General features: G+C 41.0%; 1 protein-coding gene across 4 annotated transcripts in view; it reads right to left on the bottom strand.

Annotated features, from left to right (window-relative positions):
- Positions 1-4,390: 4,390 nt before the first annotated feature.
- VWA5A (von Willebrand factor A domain containing 5A) overlaps positions 4,391-21,304 on the bottom strand; it is a 37,765-nt gene continuing 20,851 nt past the window's right edge. The window contains exons 16-19 of one of the 4 annotated variants that reach the window (XM_030332906.2): positions 11,523-11,678; positions 10,103-10,233; positions 6,467-6,593; positions 4,391-5,912 (exon numbers count right to left, since the gene is read on the bottom strand). In XM_030332906.2, the coding sequence (XP_030188766.1) occupies positions 5,833-5,912; positions 6,467-6,593; positions 10,103-10,233; positions 11,523-11,678 (494 nt within the window). In that variant the 3' untranslated portion in view covers positions 4,391-5,832. Of the gene's footprint in view, positions 5,913-6,466; positions 6,594-9,366; positions 9,494-10,102; positions 10,234-11,522; positions 11,679-20,162; positions 20,932-21,304 lie in introns of those variants that run through there. The other 3 variants (XM_032595021.1, XM_030332908.1, XM_030332909.1) reach the window with 3 other exon arrangements.

The raw sequence follows: 21,304 nt of genomic DNA, 5'->3' as shown, positions 1-21,304 counted from the left end.
CAGTGACAGAGAGCAGCTTGTTCAGCTCATGTCCTATTTCATAGGGTAGGAGTCCCAGAAAGTTCAGTAGATATTCCACAAGAGAGATGTCTTGCTATGGTATATTTACAGGGAAATTTCCCTTATATTGAAAGCATCCTTGTTTTAATCAGAGAAAACCTTGTTTAACTCCTTTTTCCTCTACTCCAGGAATTTAAGTAAGTCACCGGCATATTCCAGAAACAACTGGTTTCCCAACTAATCATTCAGCAGAACTTTCTGATTATAAATAGCAAGGCTAAGTCTAGGCATTCTTGGTCCAGTGACAGGTGCTTTATTGTTTGTTGGCAAGACTGGGGTCTGGGGGAAATGGCCAAGTGAAAATTTCTTCCCTTACTGCAAAAACTCTGGGAAACATTTGAACTATGAGCCAAAAATGGAAAAGAGTAGGATGATGGCTAAAGGGTGATAAATTTCTTAAGGCTGATATTTTTCCTTTTCTTTCTTTCTTTCATTCTTTCTTTTCTTTCCTTCTCTTTTTTCTTCTAGTAGGAAAGTGCTCAGTTTCTTTGTTTGACCTCTTGACAATTTAATGGTTTCTATGAAAGAGATGTGATCCACCTAATAGAGGAATTAAAGTAATAAATGTAGGAATAAAACTCATAGTTTCTACATCTTTGGTGGTGGAGAGATGGGAATGATAGAAATATCAGGGAGTTGAATACATGGAACTTTCTTGAATGATTTGGTGTCCTCAGTCATTACCAATTCCTAAGTGATTTCACATGCTTGTATCTGGTCCCCACTCCCATTATCAAAGCCTGGGACATGGTTCAGGTAGCCACATCAAGCTAGAATACTGGAACAGCTTCTGGATCAGAGATAGCAGACAGATATTAGTTGAATTATCACTAATCTAGCAGGGTCTGAGATATAGCCCCATCTGCCAAGCAAACTACAGTATCCAGTTTCCATGGGATAAGCATATAAGTAGGTCAAGGTTCAAGAAAAGTAAACTTTCTAGTAAACAACATATATCCTAGAAGAGACAGTATAGCATCCTTACAAAAGGGGGAATAAAAATATATATATATGTATATAAATATATATTTTTAATATATATAAATATAAATAAATATATATTATATATATAAACAAAAACCCAAAGACGAAGAAAAAACTTGAAAGAAGCCTGAGTGGGGGAGAAACAACTTACCCTTTAAAAAAATAAGAAGAATTATAGTAGATTTCTTATCAAAAACTACACAAGCAAGGCAAGAGTGGGGTGAAATATTTAAAGTGTTAAAATGTTTGAAGAGCATAGGATATACTGAAACCAATATTGCACTGTAAACTAACTAAAATGTAAATTAAAAAAAATAAGGTATAGGATATAAAATTCTTCCAGTAAAATTTCCCTTCAAAAGTGAAGAAATAAAAACTTTCCCAAACAAAAATTGAAGGAACCCATTTCCGGCACACCTGTTCTGCAAGGAATGTTACAAGGGATCCTTCAGGAAGAAGGAAAAGGATCTAGGTCAGAAATTCAGATCAACATAAAAAAAAAAGAGTGTTGGAGAATAAATAAATAAAAGTGGAATAAATGTTTTCTCTTAATTGATTTAGAAGATCAATTTTAAAGCAATAACAATAACAAAGCATTGGGTAATCATTAACATTTATTTATTTTTTGAGAGTCAGAGACAGAGCATGAGCAGGGGAGGTGCAGAGAGAGGGAGACACAGAATCAGAAGAAGGCTCTAGGCTCTGAGCTGTCAGCACAGAGCCCGATGCAGGGCTTGAACCCATGAACCGTGAAATCATGACCCGAGCCGAAGTCAGTCACCCAACCAACTGAGCCACCCAGGCATCCCGGGTAATCATTATATATATGGGTAGGAGAAATGAATAGCAGCTATACCATAGTGGTGGGAGTGGAGGTTAAGAAAACTCTGTTATAAGGTGCCTACACTACACAGAAAGTGGTATAGTGCTATTTGAAGATGAACTTCAAGTTAGTTTCAAATGTATATTGCAAGTTCCAGGGCAACAATTTTAAAAATTAAGAAATATAATTGATGTTGAGAGTAGAGATAAAAGGAAGTCACATAAAATGCTTAATTCAAACCAGAGAAGGCAAAATAAAAAGGGGGAGGGGAGAATGCAACATATAGAAAACAGTTAAACACGATAGATATAAATCCAATTATATTAATAATTACTTTAAATATGGTAAGTATGTCAATTAAAAAATAAAGGCTATCCGAGCAAATTAACAAAAAACGAGCCCCAAGTATATATGCTGTCCACAGGAAACCTACTTTGAACATAAAAATGTACATAGATTAAAAGTAAAGGGGTGAAGAAACACACACCATGCTAATGCTAATCAAAAGGAAGCTGGCACAGGGTGCCGGGGTGGCTCAGTTAAGCGTCCAACTCTTGGTTTCAGCTCAGGTCATGATCTCACGGGTTCATGAGATCAGTCAGTTAAGCATCTGACTCTTGGTTTCAGCTGAGGTCATGATCTAACGGCTTCGTGAGATCAAGCCCCACGTTGGGCTCTGTGCTGACAGCACAGAGCCTGCTTGGCATTATCTCTTTCCCTCTCTCTCTGCCCCTACCCAGCTCTCTCTCTCTCTCTCTCTCTCTCTCTCAAAAATAAACATTACAAAAAAATTTTAAAAGAAAGAAAGAAACCTGATGTGGCTATACTCATTTCAAACAAAGCAGATTTCAGAACCAGGAAACCCATCAGGGATATAGGTGTTACATAATGACGAAAGGGTGAATTCTCCAAGAAGATGCAGTAATCTTAAATGTGTACACAATCTAACAAGAGATCATCGAAATACCTGAGGCAAAAACTGATGAAGCTGGTAGGAGAAACAGTACATGCGCTTAGCTCATTGCATGAGATTTTTCTTGGTTTTCTTCTAGTCAATCAGATACTAGAAGCACATGGACTGTTTTTGAGGAAGCAACGGCTCAATTGGGAGAGGAACGGCACATGCTACATGATCCCAGCGTGACTATGCTGCAACTGGGGAAAAGAGGCACTGGGTTTCATTAAGTCTATGCGCAGTAGGGTACCCTGCTCTGGAAGGTACTGGGCTCACTGTGAGTGGAAGAATCTCGAGGTAGTGCTATCTGCCATCCTCCTGTGGCCAAGTCTCTGCAGCCAGGAAAGAGCTGCAGGGTGAGGACGCCCAATGGGAGTTGAGCTCAGTTTCTCTCCTGGGCTCCTTGCCCAGATCATCAGTTCCTGAAAGTACAGATGGTGCTTTATATTTTCCAAAAACATGAAGCACCAGCCTTGAAAGTGGGCTTCGATAAATGTGCCAAAACATACTTGTTGATTATGAAGACCGACACTTGTTTAAATTTGAGGATTTTACAGTTGGCACAACATGTTACTACTGCATGAGCTCGAATGGAAAAATAAAACCATCCTACTTTAAAACTATAGTCAGTTCTGTATGTTAAAGAAGACACTTGGAAGATTGCTTTTGTTGTTATTGTTTTGTTTTTTGCTCTAGAAGTTCCCAAGCTCTAGCCTAGTCCACAAGCTGAAGGGTAAGAAAAAGGGAAGGGAATAATACACGTAATAAAAAAAAAAAAAATGATCTGTACAATAAATGTAAAGGGCCATATTTTTATGAGCACAGGGTAGTTCTACAAGTTGCATGGTCTTTAGGAAGCTGTCTCTTGTCACAACATCAATAGGACCTATCTAGATGGCAGCCATTGATATAAACAAGCTATGTTATAAAGACCAAGCCCTCACTTCTGAAACTCGAATGTTCACATGAATTACCTGGAGACCTTGTTAAAAGGCAGACTTTAATACGGTAGTTCTTGGGGTTGCCTAAAACTCTGCATTTCTAGCAAGCTTCCAGGTGATGCCACAGCCCTATTCCACAGGTGACACTCAGCCATAAGCAGACTTGTGAGAAAATCCTGGGAGATCGGTCTCCACTATGAAGTCAGGCTAATGTTCCTGAGGTTCACTCAACAGCTCAACAGAACTCAGGTCTAGGCCATTCTCTACATAAGTGAACAGATACTGAGGTCCTCCTCAGTATTCTTGAATATTCAAGATGAAAGTGACAATGGAATTCGAGTGTAATCCCAGTTTTGCATATAGGGATACTGAGCTCTTGGGGGTTAAATCATTTGTCCATTATCACATAACTATTTAAGTGTATTGTCAGGATTCTACTACTGGTTTTCTGATCAGTGTCCTTTCCTTGCCTCATGTGAGTCAGGAAATCAGCCTACAACGGAAGATGAGGGGACAGGACCCAGTGTAAACCGTGCAGGCATCAGCAACGTTGAGAGGGAAAATAAGGGATAATAAAACCAATGCAGGTTCAAAAAATAAGTCCACAAAAGATCAGACCCAAGAAAGTGCAGTGTAGAGACAGCCATTTTAATATTGATACAATAGTATCGTAGGGGACACCACGTCAAATAGGGTCATTCCCACTAGGACAGAGTATGTGGGACATGAAGGTCAGAAACAAGCATGGGGAGCCCCTTTCTTCCTCATGGGCTGAATGATCCAGTCTCAGGTCTCAGGCAAAGCTACCTTTAAACCCACTTTTTCCTTTATTATAGATTATAGAGCCTGACTTTGAGGCCTCGTGGGTTCAGGCCAAGACGAAAGATTCCATTATTAGCTTCTTACTAAGATGTTTAACAATTAAGGGGTGCCCGGGTGGCTCAGTCAGTGAAGCATCCGACTCTTTATTTTGGCTCAGGATCTCATGGCTCATGAGATCAAGTCCTGTGTCAGGCCCCACAGTGACAGCATAGAGCCTGCGTGGATCTCTCTCTCTCCCTCTCTCTCTGGCCTTCCCTAGCTCACCCTCTCACCCTCTCTCTTTCAAAATAAACTTAAAAAAAAAAAAAGTTTAACAATTAAGGAGAAACATCTGTCCCCAAAAGGTATGATTCAATCCCGTCTCTTAGGCAGTGGGAGGGAAGGCATGTGATACTGGTTAGCAAAATCCAAGTGGAATCAACCGGGAAGGCCACCAGCAGTGCCGCCTCTCACAGAGGACCCATGGAGTCTCTCTCTTTGTGATCTTGAGGTTATACTGATCCCGATGCTGGCTTTCAACCTCCCTTCCAACTCTTTGTCCTATCTTAGAATAGAAAATTGGATAGCTCAGCAGTCTGATCATGATGAGTATATAAGATCGAAGGGAATAGGGGTGCCTGGTTGGCTCAGTCGTTAAGCATCTGACTTCGGCTCAGATCATGATCTCACAGTTCCCACACTGGGAGTCCCACACTGGGTGAGCTCGAGCCCCAGTTCAGGTGAGCCCCACTTCTCTCTCTCCCCTGCCCTTTGCCCCTTGTGGGATTCTCTCTCTCTGCCCCTTGCTCAGTTGTACCATGTCTCTCTCTCTCAAAAAAAAAAAAAAAAAAAAAAAGACCAAAGGGAACAGGCAAATATAATGCACTGAATTCTCTTATTTAGGGATCTCCTACATCAGTGCTGTACCTGTTAGTCTGGAGTCTGTGTCACCTGTTTTTCATGTGGTCATTCTGGAAAACCCGGAAGGAATGTAAATATCTAAATATCTAAATGCTTTAAATTCCTCCAAGAAAGGGAACAGGTTCTGGGACCATTGGCACTTGGCTGAGGGTACATGTTGGGGGGGGCAGCGGATCGCCCTACCCAAAGGGAACCGGGAACAGAGAGGCAAGGTGGGACGGGCATCCTTCACTTGTATGTCAAGAAACTGACAGGCCAGGTGTAAAAGGAAAAACACACCACAGCAGGAGAGCGTAAAGGAAAGGGCAGCAGCAGGGGAGAGGCACTTCTTTCTCTGGACAGTCTCCTCAGATCCCAAAGACAGCAGGGTCCACGGAGGACTTGGTAAAAGCAATAGCAGCTTTCACAAGCTTTTTCTTGATGGAGGCTGTTAGGAGGAGAAAACAAGAATTAGGCTGAGGAATCACAATGACAAGTGAACGTTCTTCCCCGAGTCTCCCCTAAACTGGCCTGCTCGTCTCCCCGGAGTCCGGCTCCTGTCTTTCTTTAACACCCCTGACTTTCCTCTTCCTACTGCCCAGATTCCCTTTCATCTTCTCAGACCCCGGAAATACTGAGCAGCAGTGAGCTAATAAACCCCCAAGGGGTGAGACCTCCAGCCCAGCCTTACACTCGGTACAGTACCGAGATGGTGAGGAGAATAAACATCACGTCATCTCCTTCTCACAATTCACAGTCCCCATCCTTGTCCCTTTCCCTCTTTACTCACCTCCCCCTCCCCCATTTAAGACTGCACTCTCAGCAGCCCCCCCCCCCCACAAGGAAAGAACTATGGGGGAGTCCAGAAAAGGTCTGAACTGGGAGAGGACCACGGGGCCTCCCTCTCAGTCATCTTCTAGCAGGCTTGGAGGCTCAACACCTGGCAAGATGGCCAGCTTCCGACGGAGGGAAGGAGATGGGGTCTTAGGACTGAACTCCTACCTGCATTACTGTTAATCCAGGTTCTGGCCTTCTTTTCCAGAAGTTCCCACTCACACTTCTGGTGCTTAGCCTTGGCATGTAGCCAAACCACCGCCAGGACTGTGGCCCAGCTTGAGGAATCTGCATCCTGTACAACACACAGAGACTTCCCTGAAACCTCCAAGTTGGAGCAGGAGGCCCCTCGAGGGGACACAAACACCTCCTCACTCACTTTGCTCCAAACTGCTGTTAAATGTGACAACCTGCTCTCTCGGAACCTCATCTGCTACTTGCAAGGCGTAAAGCCAGGCCCTGAGCCTCAGGGCAAAAATTGTGAGTCTTAGAGTAGAAAAGTCTTAAGTTTTCAATCCAGCAGAACCACCAGGGCGGTGCTGAAAACTCCTACAAAATCCCCAACAAGCATTCCCAAACTATGATAAGAGAATACGTGCATAATTTCTTTATATTTTTATAAAGTATTGAATGTTTTATTTGAATATTTGCCAAACCAAAAGAAAAAAAAGAGGAATTACCCATAATGACATTTTTCAATTAAAAAAAACAATTTTAAGTTTATTTATTTATTTTGAGAGACAGAGATAGCATGAGTGGGGGAGGGGCAAAGAGCTAGAGAGAGAGACAAAAAGAGAGGGAATCCCAAGCAGTCTCTGGGCTGCCAGTGCAAAGCCCCATGTGGGGCTTGAACTCACAGAACCATGAGATTATGACCTGAGCCAACACCAAGAGTCAGCCACTTAACCACTGAGCCACCCAAGCGCCCACCAATAATGACATTTTTGAGACAGAAAACTGATTCATAAGAAAGTGAAATGATTTGCCCAAAGTTGGCCTTGTAGCAAATGACACAGCTAGGACTGGAGTCACACTGTTCACTCAAGAGAGAGTCTCAGGCAGAGAACAGAAAATGAGTTTTAGGGATGCCTGGGTGGCTCAGTCGGTTAAGGGTCCGACTTTGGCTCAGATCATGACCTCACCAACAGTGAGGTCAAGCCCCACGTCGGGCTCTGTGCTGACAGCTCAGATCCTGGAGCCTGCTTCGGATTCTTCCTCCCTCTCTCTCTCTTCCCCTCCCCTGCTCACACTCTGTGTCTCTCTCAAAAATAAATAAACATTAAAAAAATCTTTTTTTAAAAAAGAAAGAAAATGAGTTTTCACCCAGGGTCCCACCTTCAGTTTATAGACACAACAGATCAAGAAAAACTGTTCTTTTAGATCATGACCTTTAAAATTTGGAAACAGCTATCAGGTCCTCTGTGAGGAGTCCTGTCAATCAAAATTCTCAATTCCTTTCATTCTTCTTTAAAAGAACTGCTAATGTCAAAGCAATAAGAATCCCCATGCTTGATCTAGTCTAGAAACAAACATCACAGTGATGTTTAAAATATACCTCCTTAGGGGCACTTGGGTGGCTCAGTTGGTTAAGCATCCGACTCTTGATTTTGACTCAGGTCATGAAGTCGCGGTTCATAGGTTTGAGGCCTGCATCCGGCTTTGTGCACTGACAGTGTAAAGCCTACTTGGGATTCTCTCTGTCTCCCTCTCTCTCTGCCCCTTCGCTGCTCTCTCTCTCTCTCTCAAAATAAATCAACTTAAAAAATAAAAATAAAAACTAAAATACACTTCCTTAAGTGGTCACATATGGAGGTCAGTGAACTTATGAAATTCTATGACCACAGCCCCAAATACATAACACACACAGCTCTTCTGAAAACCCTGTGCCTTCCACTGATCACATATCACATGCGTTGGTTCACATGAAGTTTTCAGTCACCCCAAGTCTCCATGTTGCAATAGGTCTTAAGTCATTTTGCTTCTATTCTCTGATTACAAAATTGAAGATTTAGAAGCAAAAAGAGTATTTTGATTCCTGGTAAGTTTTTTTTCCCCCCTCAGGAAAAGTTACAAGTCATTCATTGTTCAAGGTCTTTTGGGATCTCAATTTTGTTACTGTTCTATCTCCCAGTTTTGGCAAATTTACAAATTTAGCACTGGATCTAAATTTTCATTGAAAATATAAACCTCCAGAGAATGCAGAGCCTGGTGGCTCCAAAAACCTGTTGTAAGTTTGAAAAAATTCATTATTCAGTGCAATGAATTTTCAGTGAGTTTGTTCTCAGTCCATATACTCATCGTTTAAAAAATTCAAATTCCTTAATGAAATTCAGATACCCCAGGGTTCCTGACTCCCTGGATTGGTTGGCCCAGTTACCATGTCGAAGAAGGAAATGTTAGTCTGACATGTCATTGGTTTCCCAATAAAACCGAGTTAGAACATCATGATTCTTATATCTTTTTCCAATGGTTTATAAATTATCCTTTTAATTATTTGTTCTAGAACAGTTTTTTTAGTAGAAATATAATGTCACACACACATATAATCCTAAATGTCCTAGTAGCCATGTGTAAAAATATAAAAATAGACAGGTACAATTATTTTACTAATATGTTTTATTTAACCTAACACATTCAAAATACCATTTTAACATCAATATAAAAATAATTATTAATGAATATTTGCATTTTTTACAGTAAGTCTTAAAATCAGCATGTGTTTCACAATTACATCCCATTTTAATTCAATTACGAATTTGGTTCCTCATTTGCATTAGCCATATTTCAATTGCTCAATAGCCATGGGACAAGTGGATACTGTATTAGTTGATGCAGGTATAGGATTTTTGAAGGTTTTTTTTTAATCATTTAAAAAGTTTCTTTTAAGCTTATTTTGAGAGAGAGAGAGCATGAGTGGGGTATGGACAGAAAGAGAGGGGAGAGAGAATCCCAAGCAGGCTCTACGCTGTTAGTGCAGAGACCCGTGTGGGGCTTGAACTCATGAACCATGAGATCATGACCTGAGCCAAAGTCAAGAGCCCAATGCTCAACCAACTGAGCCACCCAGGTGTCCCTGAGGTTTATTTAACCACCTTTCACATTTTGAAAATTCAGAACAACACCTGTCCTTCAGGCTTTTGGTCTTTGTCCATATTTAACAATTTCTCAGAAGATTTGGTAAGTTGCCTTGAAATTCTGGAATGAAATTTGTCCTCATTAGCAGACTTAGACACATTTGAAATAACTAGGTGATTCCCTATTAATACCTGTCCTGACTTCAGTGAAATTTTGCTGATTTGTGGGCCACATGCACAAATTAGTAGCAATGTAGATTCTGAAGACAGTTCTAGAACTGAATCCAGCTCTGCCACTGACTGGCTGGGAAAACTCAGACACAGTATTATGGTTCTATATAAAATAGCAATAATGTGAATAGGATTTACTTTAATTATTATGATGAATAAGTCAGTGGATGTTAAGTGCTTAGCATGTGCCTGGCAGAGAGTAATTGCTCAAAAAATGTTAGTTATTCTAACTAAGATGACTGATGGGGAATATGAAGTGAAAGAAGATGTTTGCTTTCCCTTTGTCATCCATCAACTCCCACCAACTAGGCTCTTAGTTCCTTGTTCGTTCTTCTCTAACATACCAAGAAAAATCTTCAACATCTATTTATTAGAAATCAATTTAGTCTATGGCCTCCTATAGTCTCCTTTCTCAGATGAGTCATGAATCACCCCAATCTCATGACCGACCCCAACCCCTCAAAAACATACATACTCCTTTTTCTTCTCTGAATCTTACCTTGACAGGGAGTGCAGACCATAGGTCTTTCAAACTTATACCTAGGATCCTGGCCAGATCTTCATCTAGATCCCAGGAACCATCTGCATTTTGGAGGGATATCAGCTGCACCAGATAAGTCTCTCCAAAGACTTTGGGGAACAAAAAAAGAGCGTGAGAAATTATAGAGCTACGATCCCTTAGTATACCTGAGAAAGACAGGTCTTAGCATACCTGAGAAAGACAGGCTATAGTGACAGCACAGAGCTAAGCAGATCCTACCAAGATACCTGTCATAGTCCTTCCCCTGGGAGGCAGGTATTTTCTCTGTGACAATGTAGGGCACCTGAATGATATACTAAATCTAGGGGAGCTACACTTAAAAATTTAGCAACAAGGAAAAGATACGAGGAACTAAAGAACCCACATGATAATGCTGCTTAAAGTTTTATCCAGTCCTATTTAAATGGGCCTTAAAACTTGATGTATATTAAAAAAAATTCTACACCAATGTAGCTTGAATTTTAATTATAAAAATTTTCAAAAGAAAGCAGATATAAAGGAAGCACCTAGCAACGTACCTCAAAGGGTAGTCTAGTGTCTTATCTGGGTGCTACAACAGTTGCTTAAAGACCACACAGAAAGTATCTCACATCTGGTTATCTATCATATGTGATGGTGTACTTAGAGCAACTTGGAAATTAGCAGGTGAGAAAAACCATAACTAGAAAACAATTCTACTCTAATGGGGGAAAAAATCTCTGAATTTCAACAGTCTTAGTTTGAACCTCAGCTTTGCTAACACTCAAAATGTACAAAAAGTATGGAAGGCCCTTCCTGGGTTCCATACAAAAAGTAGTTGCTAAATAGCTCACAAAAACCAGAAGCTCACCACTGCTAGGTAACTTTTCTTTCATCTTTGCTAAGAGGATGGTCAGAGCTGGAATATTCTAAGTGAGGAAGGCCTAGGAAACCAACACAAAGTAAAGCTACTCTGTGGCTACCATGAAGAATTTTCTCAAAGTGGCCAAGATGGCAGAACAGCATGGAAGTTCTTTTGCATCTCTCATCCCTGAAATGGAGCCAGATCAACACTAAACCATCTTGCACACCTAGAAAACTGACTTGAGGACTAATACAATAATCTGCACAACCTGAACCACAGAACTTGGCAGGTACGCAGTGCAGAGAGGTGAACTGGTGGAGAGAGAAGCTGTGGAGGGCAGAATGCTGTTTTTGCTTGCAGAGAGAAGACGGAGATGGGGGGTGGGGAGAGTATGGGAAAGCACCCCCCGCCAAAAGCGGCTGGAGAGAAAAGGAAGAGTATGCAAGGGACTGAACAAAAAAGGGAGAAAGGAGGAAGGAGAAAGGAGAGTGTTTAAATTCCATTAAGACACTATAAACAGGGAAGCATAGAGTCTGAAACTCTACAGCTCGATACCTGGCGGTGCTCTGGTGGGAAGGTCAAATCCCCAGGAACCAGCATCAAGGTCCTTCAATTCCTGGGGCGTTATGTCTTGGACAGGCAGTTTCATTGCTTGGAAGATATTTGGTGGAGGCTGTGAACCATGCCTACAGCCAAAGATCCTAGCAGACCCTGGAGAACAACCACATTCACTGGTGTTGGAACAAGGATGTTAAGAGGGAAGCCTGGTGCCAGATGTGTGTTGTGATTTGCCATAATCCCGGAAATGCTGCTGCTACACAACTGCATGAAATTTTTCATGGGTGGACTGGTGCCTAGTCACAGTCTCTGAGCATCAGCAGCGGCAGAGTCTCATGAACATTCCTTGAGGAGGACTGGCACCAGGCCATTGCTCAGCCAGACCCTCCTCCAGAAGGCCAGAATGGGTCAAAGCCACAGTCCCTCAGAAGTGAGGGGCTGGGAAACACAGCCCCATCTGAAATAAAACTCAGGAGGGAGGTGCCACCTGGCAGCCTGACAGCTTCGTCACAGACAGTGTAAAAGCGAGAAGTGAACAGAAGCCGGAGACAAAGGAGGGGTGCTTGATTGCTAGTCAGGGAGAGCACAGAGCTCCAATACTAGAGACTAGGTAGCTGGGCAACGCCATTTTCATCCCTCCTGCACATGGGCATAAACGCCTCTATATGCCACAACAATCCACCCCTGTGAGGTAAGCAGTGCCATCTACTGGAGAATGGAGCTGTTATACTAAGCCCCGCCCAACTGGGCCAACAGAGCTCTTGAGGAACACCAAGAGTCTCTCCATGTGCTTAGTCTATAGACTATAAAGTGATTCACAGTTCGACTTCTAGGGGAGACTGATGTAATTTCAATCGTATTTCAGTCTGTTTGCTGGTCAATCTATTCAATTTTTTTCTTTTTCTTTTCTTTTCTTGAATGCAGAAAGAGAAAAACATTATTTTTATTTTCCATTATTAAAAATATATCTTTAATTTTTTCTAAATTTTTAACTTTTTTGTAAATTCTTAAAATTATTACTTCCATCATCTCGTTTTATTCTATTTTATTGTATTCATTTTCTCAAATTTTCAAACATTTTCCTTTTTTCTTTTTTTCTTATATTTCCCTTTTTTCTCTAATTTATCAAGCTCCTTTCAACAACCAGACCAAAACACACCTAATTTCTAGCATCCTTTATTTGATTTCTTTGTGTTGTTTTTAATTGTACTTTTTTTTTAGTTTATTAATTCCTTTTCTTCCTTCAAAATGACAAAACGAAGTAATTCACCTCAAAAGGAACAACAGGAAGAAATGACAGCCATGGGTTTAATCAACACAGATACAAGCAAGATGTCTGGACAAGAATTTAGAATCACAATAATAATATTAGCTGGGGTTGAAAATAGATTAGAAACCCTTTCTGTGGAGATAAAAGAAGTAAAAGCTAGTCAGGATGAAATAAAAAATGCTATAACTGAGCTGCAATCTCGAATGGTTGTCACGGCAGCAAGAATGGAAGAGTAGATAAAGCAGAACAGTGAATCGGCGATATAGAGGACAAACTTATGGAGAACAATGAAGCAGAAAGACGGAGACTAAGGCAAAAGAGCACGATTTAAGAATTAGAGAACTCAGTGACTCATTAAAAAGGAGTAACATCAGAATCATAGGAGTCCCAGAAGATAAAGAGAGAGAAAAAGGGGTAGAAGGTTTATGTGAGCAAATCACAGCAGAAAACTTTCCTAACCTTGGGAAGGACACAGACATCAAAATCCAGGAAGCACAGAGGACTCCCATTAGATTCAACAAAAACCAACCCTCAACAAGACATATCATTGTCAAATTCACAAAATACTTAGGCAAGGAAAGAATCATGAAAGCAGCAAGGGGAAAAAAAGTCTTTAACGTACAAGGGAAGACAGAGCAGGTTCGCAACAGACCTATCCACAAGAAACTTGGCAGGTCAGAAAGGAGTGGCAGGATATATTCAATGTGCTCAATCAGAAAAATATGCAGCAAAGAATAATTTATCCAGAAAGGCTGCCATTCAAAAACAGAAGCAGAAATAAAGAGTTTCCAAGACAAATAAAAATTAGTTTGTGACCACTAAACCAGCCCTGCAAGAAATTTTAAGGGGGACTCTCTGAGGGGAGAAAAGATGAAAACAAATAAATAAACAACCAAAAAAAAAAAAAAAAAAAAAAACCAAAAGTGACAAAGACTAGAAAGGACCAGAGAACACCACCAGAAATTCCAACTCTCCAGACAACATAAGGCAATAAATTCATACCTTTCAGTACTCACTCTAAATATCAGTGGACTAAATGTTGCAATCAAAAGACATAGGGTAACAGAATGGATAAGAAAACAATATCCATCTATATGCTGTTTACAAGAGACCCATTTTAGACCTAAAGACACCTTCTGATAGAAAGTAAAGGTATGGAGAACCATCTATCATGCTAATGGTCACCAAAAGAAAGCAAGAGTAGCCATACTTATATCAGACAATCTAGATTTTAAAATAAAGACTGTAACAAGAGATGAAGAAGGGCATTATATCATAAGTAAGGGGTCCATCCACCAAGAATATCTAACAATTGTAAACATGTAGACTCCAAACATGAGGCACCCAAATATATAAATCAATTAACACAAACATAAAGAAACTCTTTGATAATAATACCATAGTAGGGGACTTCAACACCCCACTTACAACAATGGACAGATCATCTAAACAGAAGATCAACAAGGAAACAATGGCTTTGAATGACACTGGACCAGATGGACTTAACAGATATATTAAGAACATTTTATCCTAAAGCAGTGGAATACACATTCTTCTCCAGTGCACTTGGAACATTCTCCAGAATAGATCACGTATGGGGACACAAATCAGCCCTCAACAATTTCAACAAAGATCAAGATCACACTGTGCATATTTTCAGACCACAATGCTATGAAACTCGAAATCAACCACAAGAAAAAAAATATGGAAAGATAACAGATACTTGGAGACTAAAGACCATCCAACTAAAAAATGAATGGGCTAACCAAGAAGTTAAAGAATAAATTAAAAAGTACATGGAAGCCAATGAAAATGATAACGCCACAGCCCCAAACCTCTGGGACACAGCAAAAGCAGTCATAGGAGGGAAGTATATAGCAATACTTCAGGCCTTCCTGAAGTAGGAAGATGGTCTCAGATACATAACCTAACCTTACACCTTAAAGAGCTGGAAAAAGAACACCAAATAAAACCCAAAACCAGCAGAAGACAGGAAATAATGAAGATTGTAGCAGAAACCAATGCTATCAAAACCAAAAAAACAAAAAACAAACAAAAAAAGAAAACAGTAGAACAGATCAATGAAACCATAAGCTGGTTTTTTGAAAGGACTAACAAAATTGATAAACCCCTAGCCAGTTTGATCAAAAATAAAAAGGAAAGGACCCAAATAAATAAAATCAAGAATGAAAGAGGAGAGATTACAACCAACACAGCAGAAATACAAAAATAATAAGAGAATATTATGAGCAATTATAAGCCAATAAGATGGGCAATATGAAGAAATGAACAAATTCCTGGAGACATATAAACTACCAAAACTGAAACAGGAAGAAATAGAAAATTTGAACAGACCCATAACCAGTAAAGAAATCAAATCAGTAATCAAAAATCTCCCAAAAACAAGAGTCCAGGGCCGGATGGCTTTCCAGGGGAATTCTACCAAACATTTAAGGAAGAGTTAACACCTATTCTCTTGAAGCTGTTCCAAAAAATAGAAATGGAAGGAAAACTTCCACTCTTTCTATGAAGCCAGCATTACCTTGATTCTAAAACCAAAGACCTCCCTAAAAAGGAGAACTACAGACTAATTTCCCTGATGAACATGGATGCAAAAATCCTCAACAAGATACTAGCCAACTGGATCCAACAATACATTAAAAGAATTATTCACCACGACCAAGCTGGATTTATACCTGTGATGCAGGGCTGGTTCAATATTCACAAAACAATCAATGTGATACATCACATCAATCAAAGAAAGGACAGAAACCACATGATCCTCTCAATAGATGCAGAGAAAGCATTTGACAAAATACAGCATCCTTTCTTGATAAAAACCCTCAAAAAAGTAGGGATAGAAGGATCATATCTCGAGATCATTAAAACCACATATGAAAGAACAACTGCTAATATCATTGTCAACGGGGAAAAACTTAGAGCTTTCCCCCTAAGGTCAGGAACAAGACAGGGATGTCCACTCTCACCACTGTTATTCAACATACTATTAGAAGTCTTAGCCCCAGCAATCACACAATACAAAGGATTAAAGGCATCCAAATCAGCCAAGAGGAAGTCAAACCTTCACTCTTCACAGATGACATGATACTCTATATGGAAAACCCAAAAGATTCCACCAAAAAACTGCTAGAACCAATCCATGAATTCAGCAAAGTCACTGGGTATAAAATCAATGCACAGAAATCGGTTGCATTCCTATACACCAATGAAGCAACAGAAAATCAAGGAACCAATCCCATGTACAATTGCATCAAAAACCATAAAATACCTCGGAATAAATCTAACCAAAGAGGTGAAAAATCTATACACCGAAAACTATAGAAAGCTTATGAAAGAAAGTGAAGACACAAAATAATGGAAAAAATATTCCATGCTCCTGAATAGGAAGAACAAATATTGTTAAAATGTCAATACTATCCAAAGCAATCTACATATTCAATGCATTACCTATCAAAATAACACCAGCATTCTTCACAGAGTGAGAACAAACAATCCTAAAATTTGAATGGAACCAGAAAAGACCCCAAATAGCCAAAGCAATCTTGAAAAAGAAAACCAAAGCTGGAGGCATCATAATCCGAGACTTCAAGCTATATTACAAAGCTGTAACCATAAAGACAGTATGGTACCAGCCCCAAAACAGAAACTCAGATCAATGGAACAGAATAGAGAATCCAGAAAGAGAACCACAAATGTATGGCCAACTAATCTTTGACAAAGCAGGAAAGGATATCCAATGGAATAAAGACAGTCTCTTCACATCCGGATGGCCAACAGGCACATGAAAAGATGCTCAATGTCGCTCCTCATCAGGGAAATACAAATCAAAACCACACTCAGATATCACCTCACGCTAGTCAGAGTGGCCAAAATGAACAAATCAGGAGACTATAGATGCTGGAGAGGATGTGGAGAAATGGGAACCCTCTTGCACTGTTGGTGGGAATGCAAATTGGTGCAACCACTCTGGAAAACAGTGTGGAGGTTCCTCAAAAAATTAAAAATAGGGGCACCTGGGTGGCTCAGTCAGTTAAGCGGCCGACTTTGGCTCAGGTCATGATCTCGTGGTCCGTGAGTTCAAGATCCTGCGTCGGGCTCTGTGCTGACAGCTCAGAGCCTGGAGCCTGTTTCAGATTCTGTGTCTCCCTCTCTCTGACCCTCCCCCGTTCATGCTCTGTCTCTGTCTCAAAAATAAATAAAACGTTAAAAAAAATTTTTTTTTTAAAAATTAAAAATAGACCTACCCTACGACCCAGCAGTAGCATTGCTAGGAATTTACCCAAGGGATACAGGAGTGCTGATGCATAGGGGCACTTGTACCCCAATGTTTATAGCAGCACTCTCAACAATAGCCAAATTATGGAAAGAGCCTAAATGTCCATCAACTGATGAATGGATAAAGAAATTGTGGTTTATATACAAAATGGAGTACTACGTGGCAATGAAAAAGAATGAAATCTGGCCTTTTGTAGCAACGTGGATGGAACTGGAGAGTGTTATGCTAAGTGAAATAAGCTATACAGAGAAAGACAGATACCGTATGTTTTCTTTTTTTTTTTTTAATTTTTTTAACGTTTATTTATTTTTGAGACAGAGAGGGACAGAGCATGAACGGGGGGTGGGGGGTGCAGAGAGAGGGAGACACAGAATCTGAAACCGACTCCAGGCTCTGAGCTGTCAGCACAGAGCCCGACGCGGGGCTCGAACTCACGGACCGTGAGATCACGACCTGAGCCAAGTCGGCTGCTTAACCAACTGAGCCACCCAGGCGCCCAGATACCATACGTTTTCACTCTTATGTGGATCCTGAGAAACTTAACAGAAACCCATGGGGGAGGGGAAGGAAAAAAAAAAAAGAGGTTAGAGTGGGAGAGAGCTAAAGCATAAGAGACTCTTAAAAACTGAGAACAAACTGAGGGTTGATGGGGGGGTGGGAGGAAGGGGGGGTGGGTGATGGGTATTGAGGAGGGCACCTTTTGGGATGAGCACTGGGTGTTGTATGGAAACCAATCTGACAATAAATTTCATATATTGGAAAAAAAAAGACAGTCTCTTCAGCAAGTGGTGCTGGGAAAACTGGACAGCGACATGCAGAAAAATGAACCTGGACCACTTTCTTATACTGTACACAAAAATAAACTCAAAATGGATGAAAGACCTAAATGTAAGACAGGAATCTATCAAAATCCTAGAGCAGAAAGCAAGCAAAAACCTCTTTGATCTCAGCTGCAGCAACTTCTTATCAACATGTCTCTGGAGGCAAGGGAAACCAAAGCAGAAAGGAACTATTGGGACCTCATCAAAATAAAAAGTTTCTGCACAGTGAAGGAAACAATCTGCAAAACTAAAAGGCAACTGATGGAATGGGAGTAGATATTTGCAAACGACATATCAGATAAAGGGTTAGTATCCAAAATCTATAAAGAACTTATCAAAATCCAGTGAAGAAATGGGCAAAGGACATGAATAGACACTTCTCCAAAGAAGACATCCAGATGGCCAACCGACACATGAAAAAATGCTCCACATCACTCATCCTCAGGGAAATACAAACCAAAGCCACAATGAGATACCTACTACCTCACACCTGTCAGAATGGCTAATATTGACAACTCAGGCAACAATCAATGTTGGCGAGGATGCGGAGAAAGAGGATCTCTTTTGCGCTGCTGGTGGGAATGCAAACTGATGCAGCCACTCTGGAAAACAGTATGGAGGTTCCTCAAAAAATTAAAAATAGAACTACGCTATAACCCAGAAATTGAACTACCATGTATTTATCCAAGGGACACAGATGTGTTATTTTGAAGGGGCACATGCATCCCAATGTTTATAGCAGCACTATTGACAATAGCCAAAGTACGGAAAGAGCCCAAATGTCCATTGATGGATGAATGGATAAAGAAGATGTGGTGTATATATACAATGGAGTATTACTCGGCAATCAAAAAGAATGAAATCTTGCCATTTGCAACTACCTGGATGGAACTGGAGGGTATTATGCAAAGCGAAATTAGTCAGATAAAGACAGATATCATACGACTCCACTCATGTGAGAGATTTAAGATACAAAACAGATGAACATACGTGAAGGGGAACAAAAATAATATAAAAACGAAGGGGGACAAAACATAAGAGACATACAGAGAACATATGGAGAACAAACTGAGGGTTGCTTAGAGGGGTTGTGGGAGGGGGGGATGGGCTAAATTGGTAAGGGGCATTAAGGAATCTACTCTTGAAATCATTGTTGCACTATCTGCTAACTTGGATGTAAATAAATAAATAAACAAATAAATAAAAGAATTTTCTCATGACAACCCTGTGAGGTCAGTAGTTGTGCAGCTGAAGGAACTAAGGCTCTGGGAAGTGAATTTAATTTGCCTAAAACCCCACAGTAGTTGGGAGGACGGGGATCTGACTCCACCTGAGACCATAAAGTCCTCTCTTTAACTAGCAGCCTAAAGGGAATGAATAAGTAGAGGGTAAATGGCAATGAAGATGTTTCAACAATTAAACAACTGTATACCACAAATTCTTGCTACAAGAATCAGAGACTAGAAAGAAGTTGCCTTTAAGCCTATTTTAGTAGAAAAGACACGTCTTAGTGGCAAAATGTACTTTGACTCAGTTTGTCCTGTACGTGAGAAGTCCAGCTGCTTGGAACACAGCTGGTGTTCTGAGGAACACCCTTTGTGACAGAAAGAAAGTGAGTGGCCAGCATCAGGAAGATCTACTCTCAAATCCAACTTGCAGAAGACTGACCAGTGCAGCGGGGACCCAAACAGGGTGGCAGCAGAGTTCTGCAGCGGGAGGGCGGGAGAGTTCTGCAGGCAAGCTGGATGAGCTGAGATGGCAAAGGGGGTGCGTTCAGCCAGGCCTTAACCCACACTCTGCTGGGTAGTTTCAGGGTCCTGTATTGTAGAGTAGTGAAGGTGGGCTGACCCTGGCAAGCATAGGGACTGGACAAATATCATCCTCTGCCTGCCACTTTTCAAACAGATTACCTTCCAGCTAGCCAGGGAAGCAGAAGCGTTGAAGATTAGTTCTTTGGTCCCCATAGATCAGAGCAGAGCAATGAGTCCCATCTCACCTGTAGGGTGAGTCTCCAAGTTGGTCCTATTGGTGGGACAATGAGCTCTTTCCATCTCAAGAGAAGTCTCTTTGAGAAACATGCATTTCTTCTCTGATCTATGACCCAGAGGGCTGAGTGTGTCTAGTCTTATACATGTGATAGACAAACATGGGTGAGGAAAAGTCCCTGGAAACATGCTCACCTGGAGAGCACAGGCCCTCATTAACCATGGGCTTACAGAGACTTTTGTGAACATTCAGCTGACATGACATGCTCAAGTACTGATTGGTCCGTGTGGGCCGAGATGCACGAGGTGGGTAGGAGGACGAGGCCTTTAAATGAGCTGAAAACCACCAGTATAGACATTGAGACTGAGGCACCGTCTGCTCTCTGCTATATAGGCAAAGGGCACTGAGAAAGTGGGACACATGTCCTCCTATGCATGTCTGCCTCAGCCACCATCTTTTTTCCTTCTCCTGTGAGCCCACCTCCTGCACACACCCTTACCTCCTGAGCCCTTCCTGCTGTGTCCTCTGAACACTCGATATCCGACAATGATCTTTCCTGCATCTTTCATTTCATTACAGGAGGCTTCTTCCAACTACTTATCTTAACTTAAAACTAATCTTCTTCTTCCCAGAACTGTTCTCTCTCTGTCCCTCTCACATGGCGCTCTCCTGAGGTACCATAGTCTAAGTACCCAGGTTGGGGAGGTGGGACTGGCAACCTCGTTAGTCACAAAGGTGGCTTCCAGCTCATTACTCCTTCACCCTCACTTGGATTACCTTCCTCATACTCTTCCTGCTGTCAACCTCCAACCTTCTCTGTCACTTCCCATTATTCACAAAAGCATCTGAATGCTAGTTTCTAGACTCCCACTTCATTGCACAGCCTGCCATCATCTTGAGATTTCAGTACCCTTGTAGATAACCTATCCAGCAGCCTCATTCAAAGCGTCTTAACTTTCTCAAATCAAATGGCTGCAACCTCAGCCACTCCCTCCCAAGCCAGAATCTTGTTATCCAGCAGAATTGTTCCACCTGTACAAAAAAAAAAAAAAAGCAAATTGAAAAAAAAAATCCCACTTTTTAAATACAGTATCCAATCTTTGGAGCCTTCTAACTCAGAGATCTCTATTTTGCCTGGTCTTTGACTTCATCTGGACCTCTATATCTGTGTCGCCTCTGCTTTTTCCCTATAATCCCCTTCCTTTTATCTTTAGTCTCTCTCCTATTTAGCTTCAGTTCCAGGTCCAACACCTAACCACTCTCTTCAATTCCATGTCCCTGATTTCCTTTTCATGACACCCATCCGGTAATACCCCAACCTTGAAAGTACATCAACACTCTGCTGCCTTTGTTCTTACACCAAAGCTGCTGAGTCCTGCCAAAATGAATCACATGGACTGTGCTC

The sequence above is a fragment of the Lynx canadensis genome, chromosome D1, assembly GCF_007474595.2.
Source record: "Lynx canadensis isolate LIC74 chromosome D1, mLynCan4.pri.v2, whole genome shotgun sequence".
Lineage (NCBI taxonomy): Eukaryota > Metazoa > Chordata > Mammalia > Carnivora > Felidae > Lynx > Lynx canadensis.
This window is presented reverse-complemented; position numbering and strand designations above follow the sequence as displayed.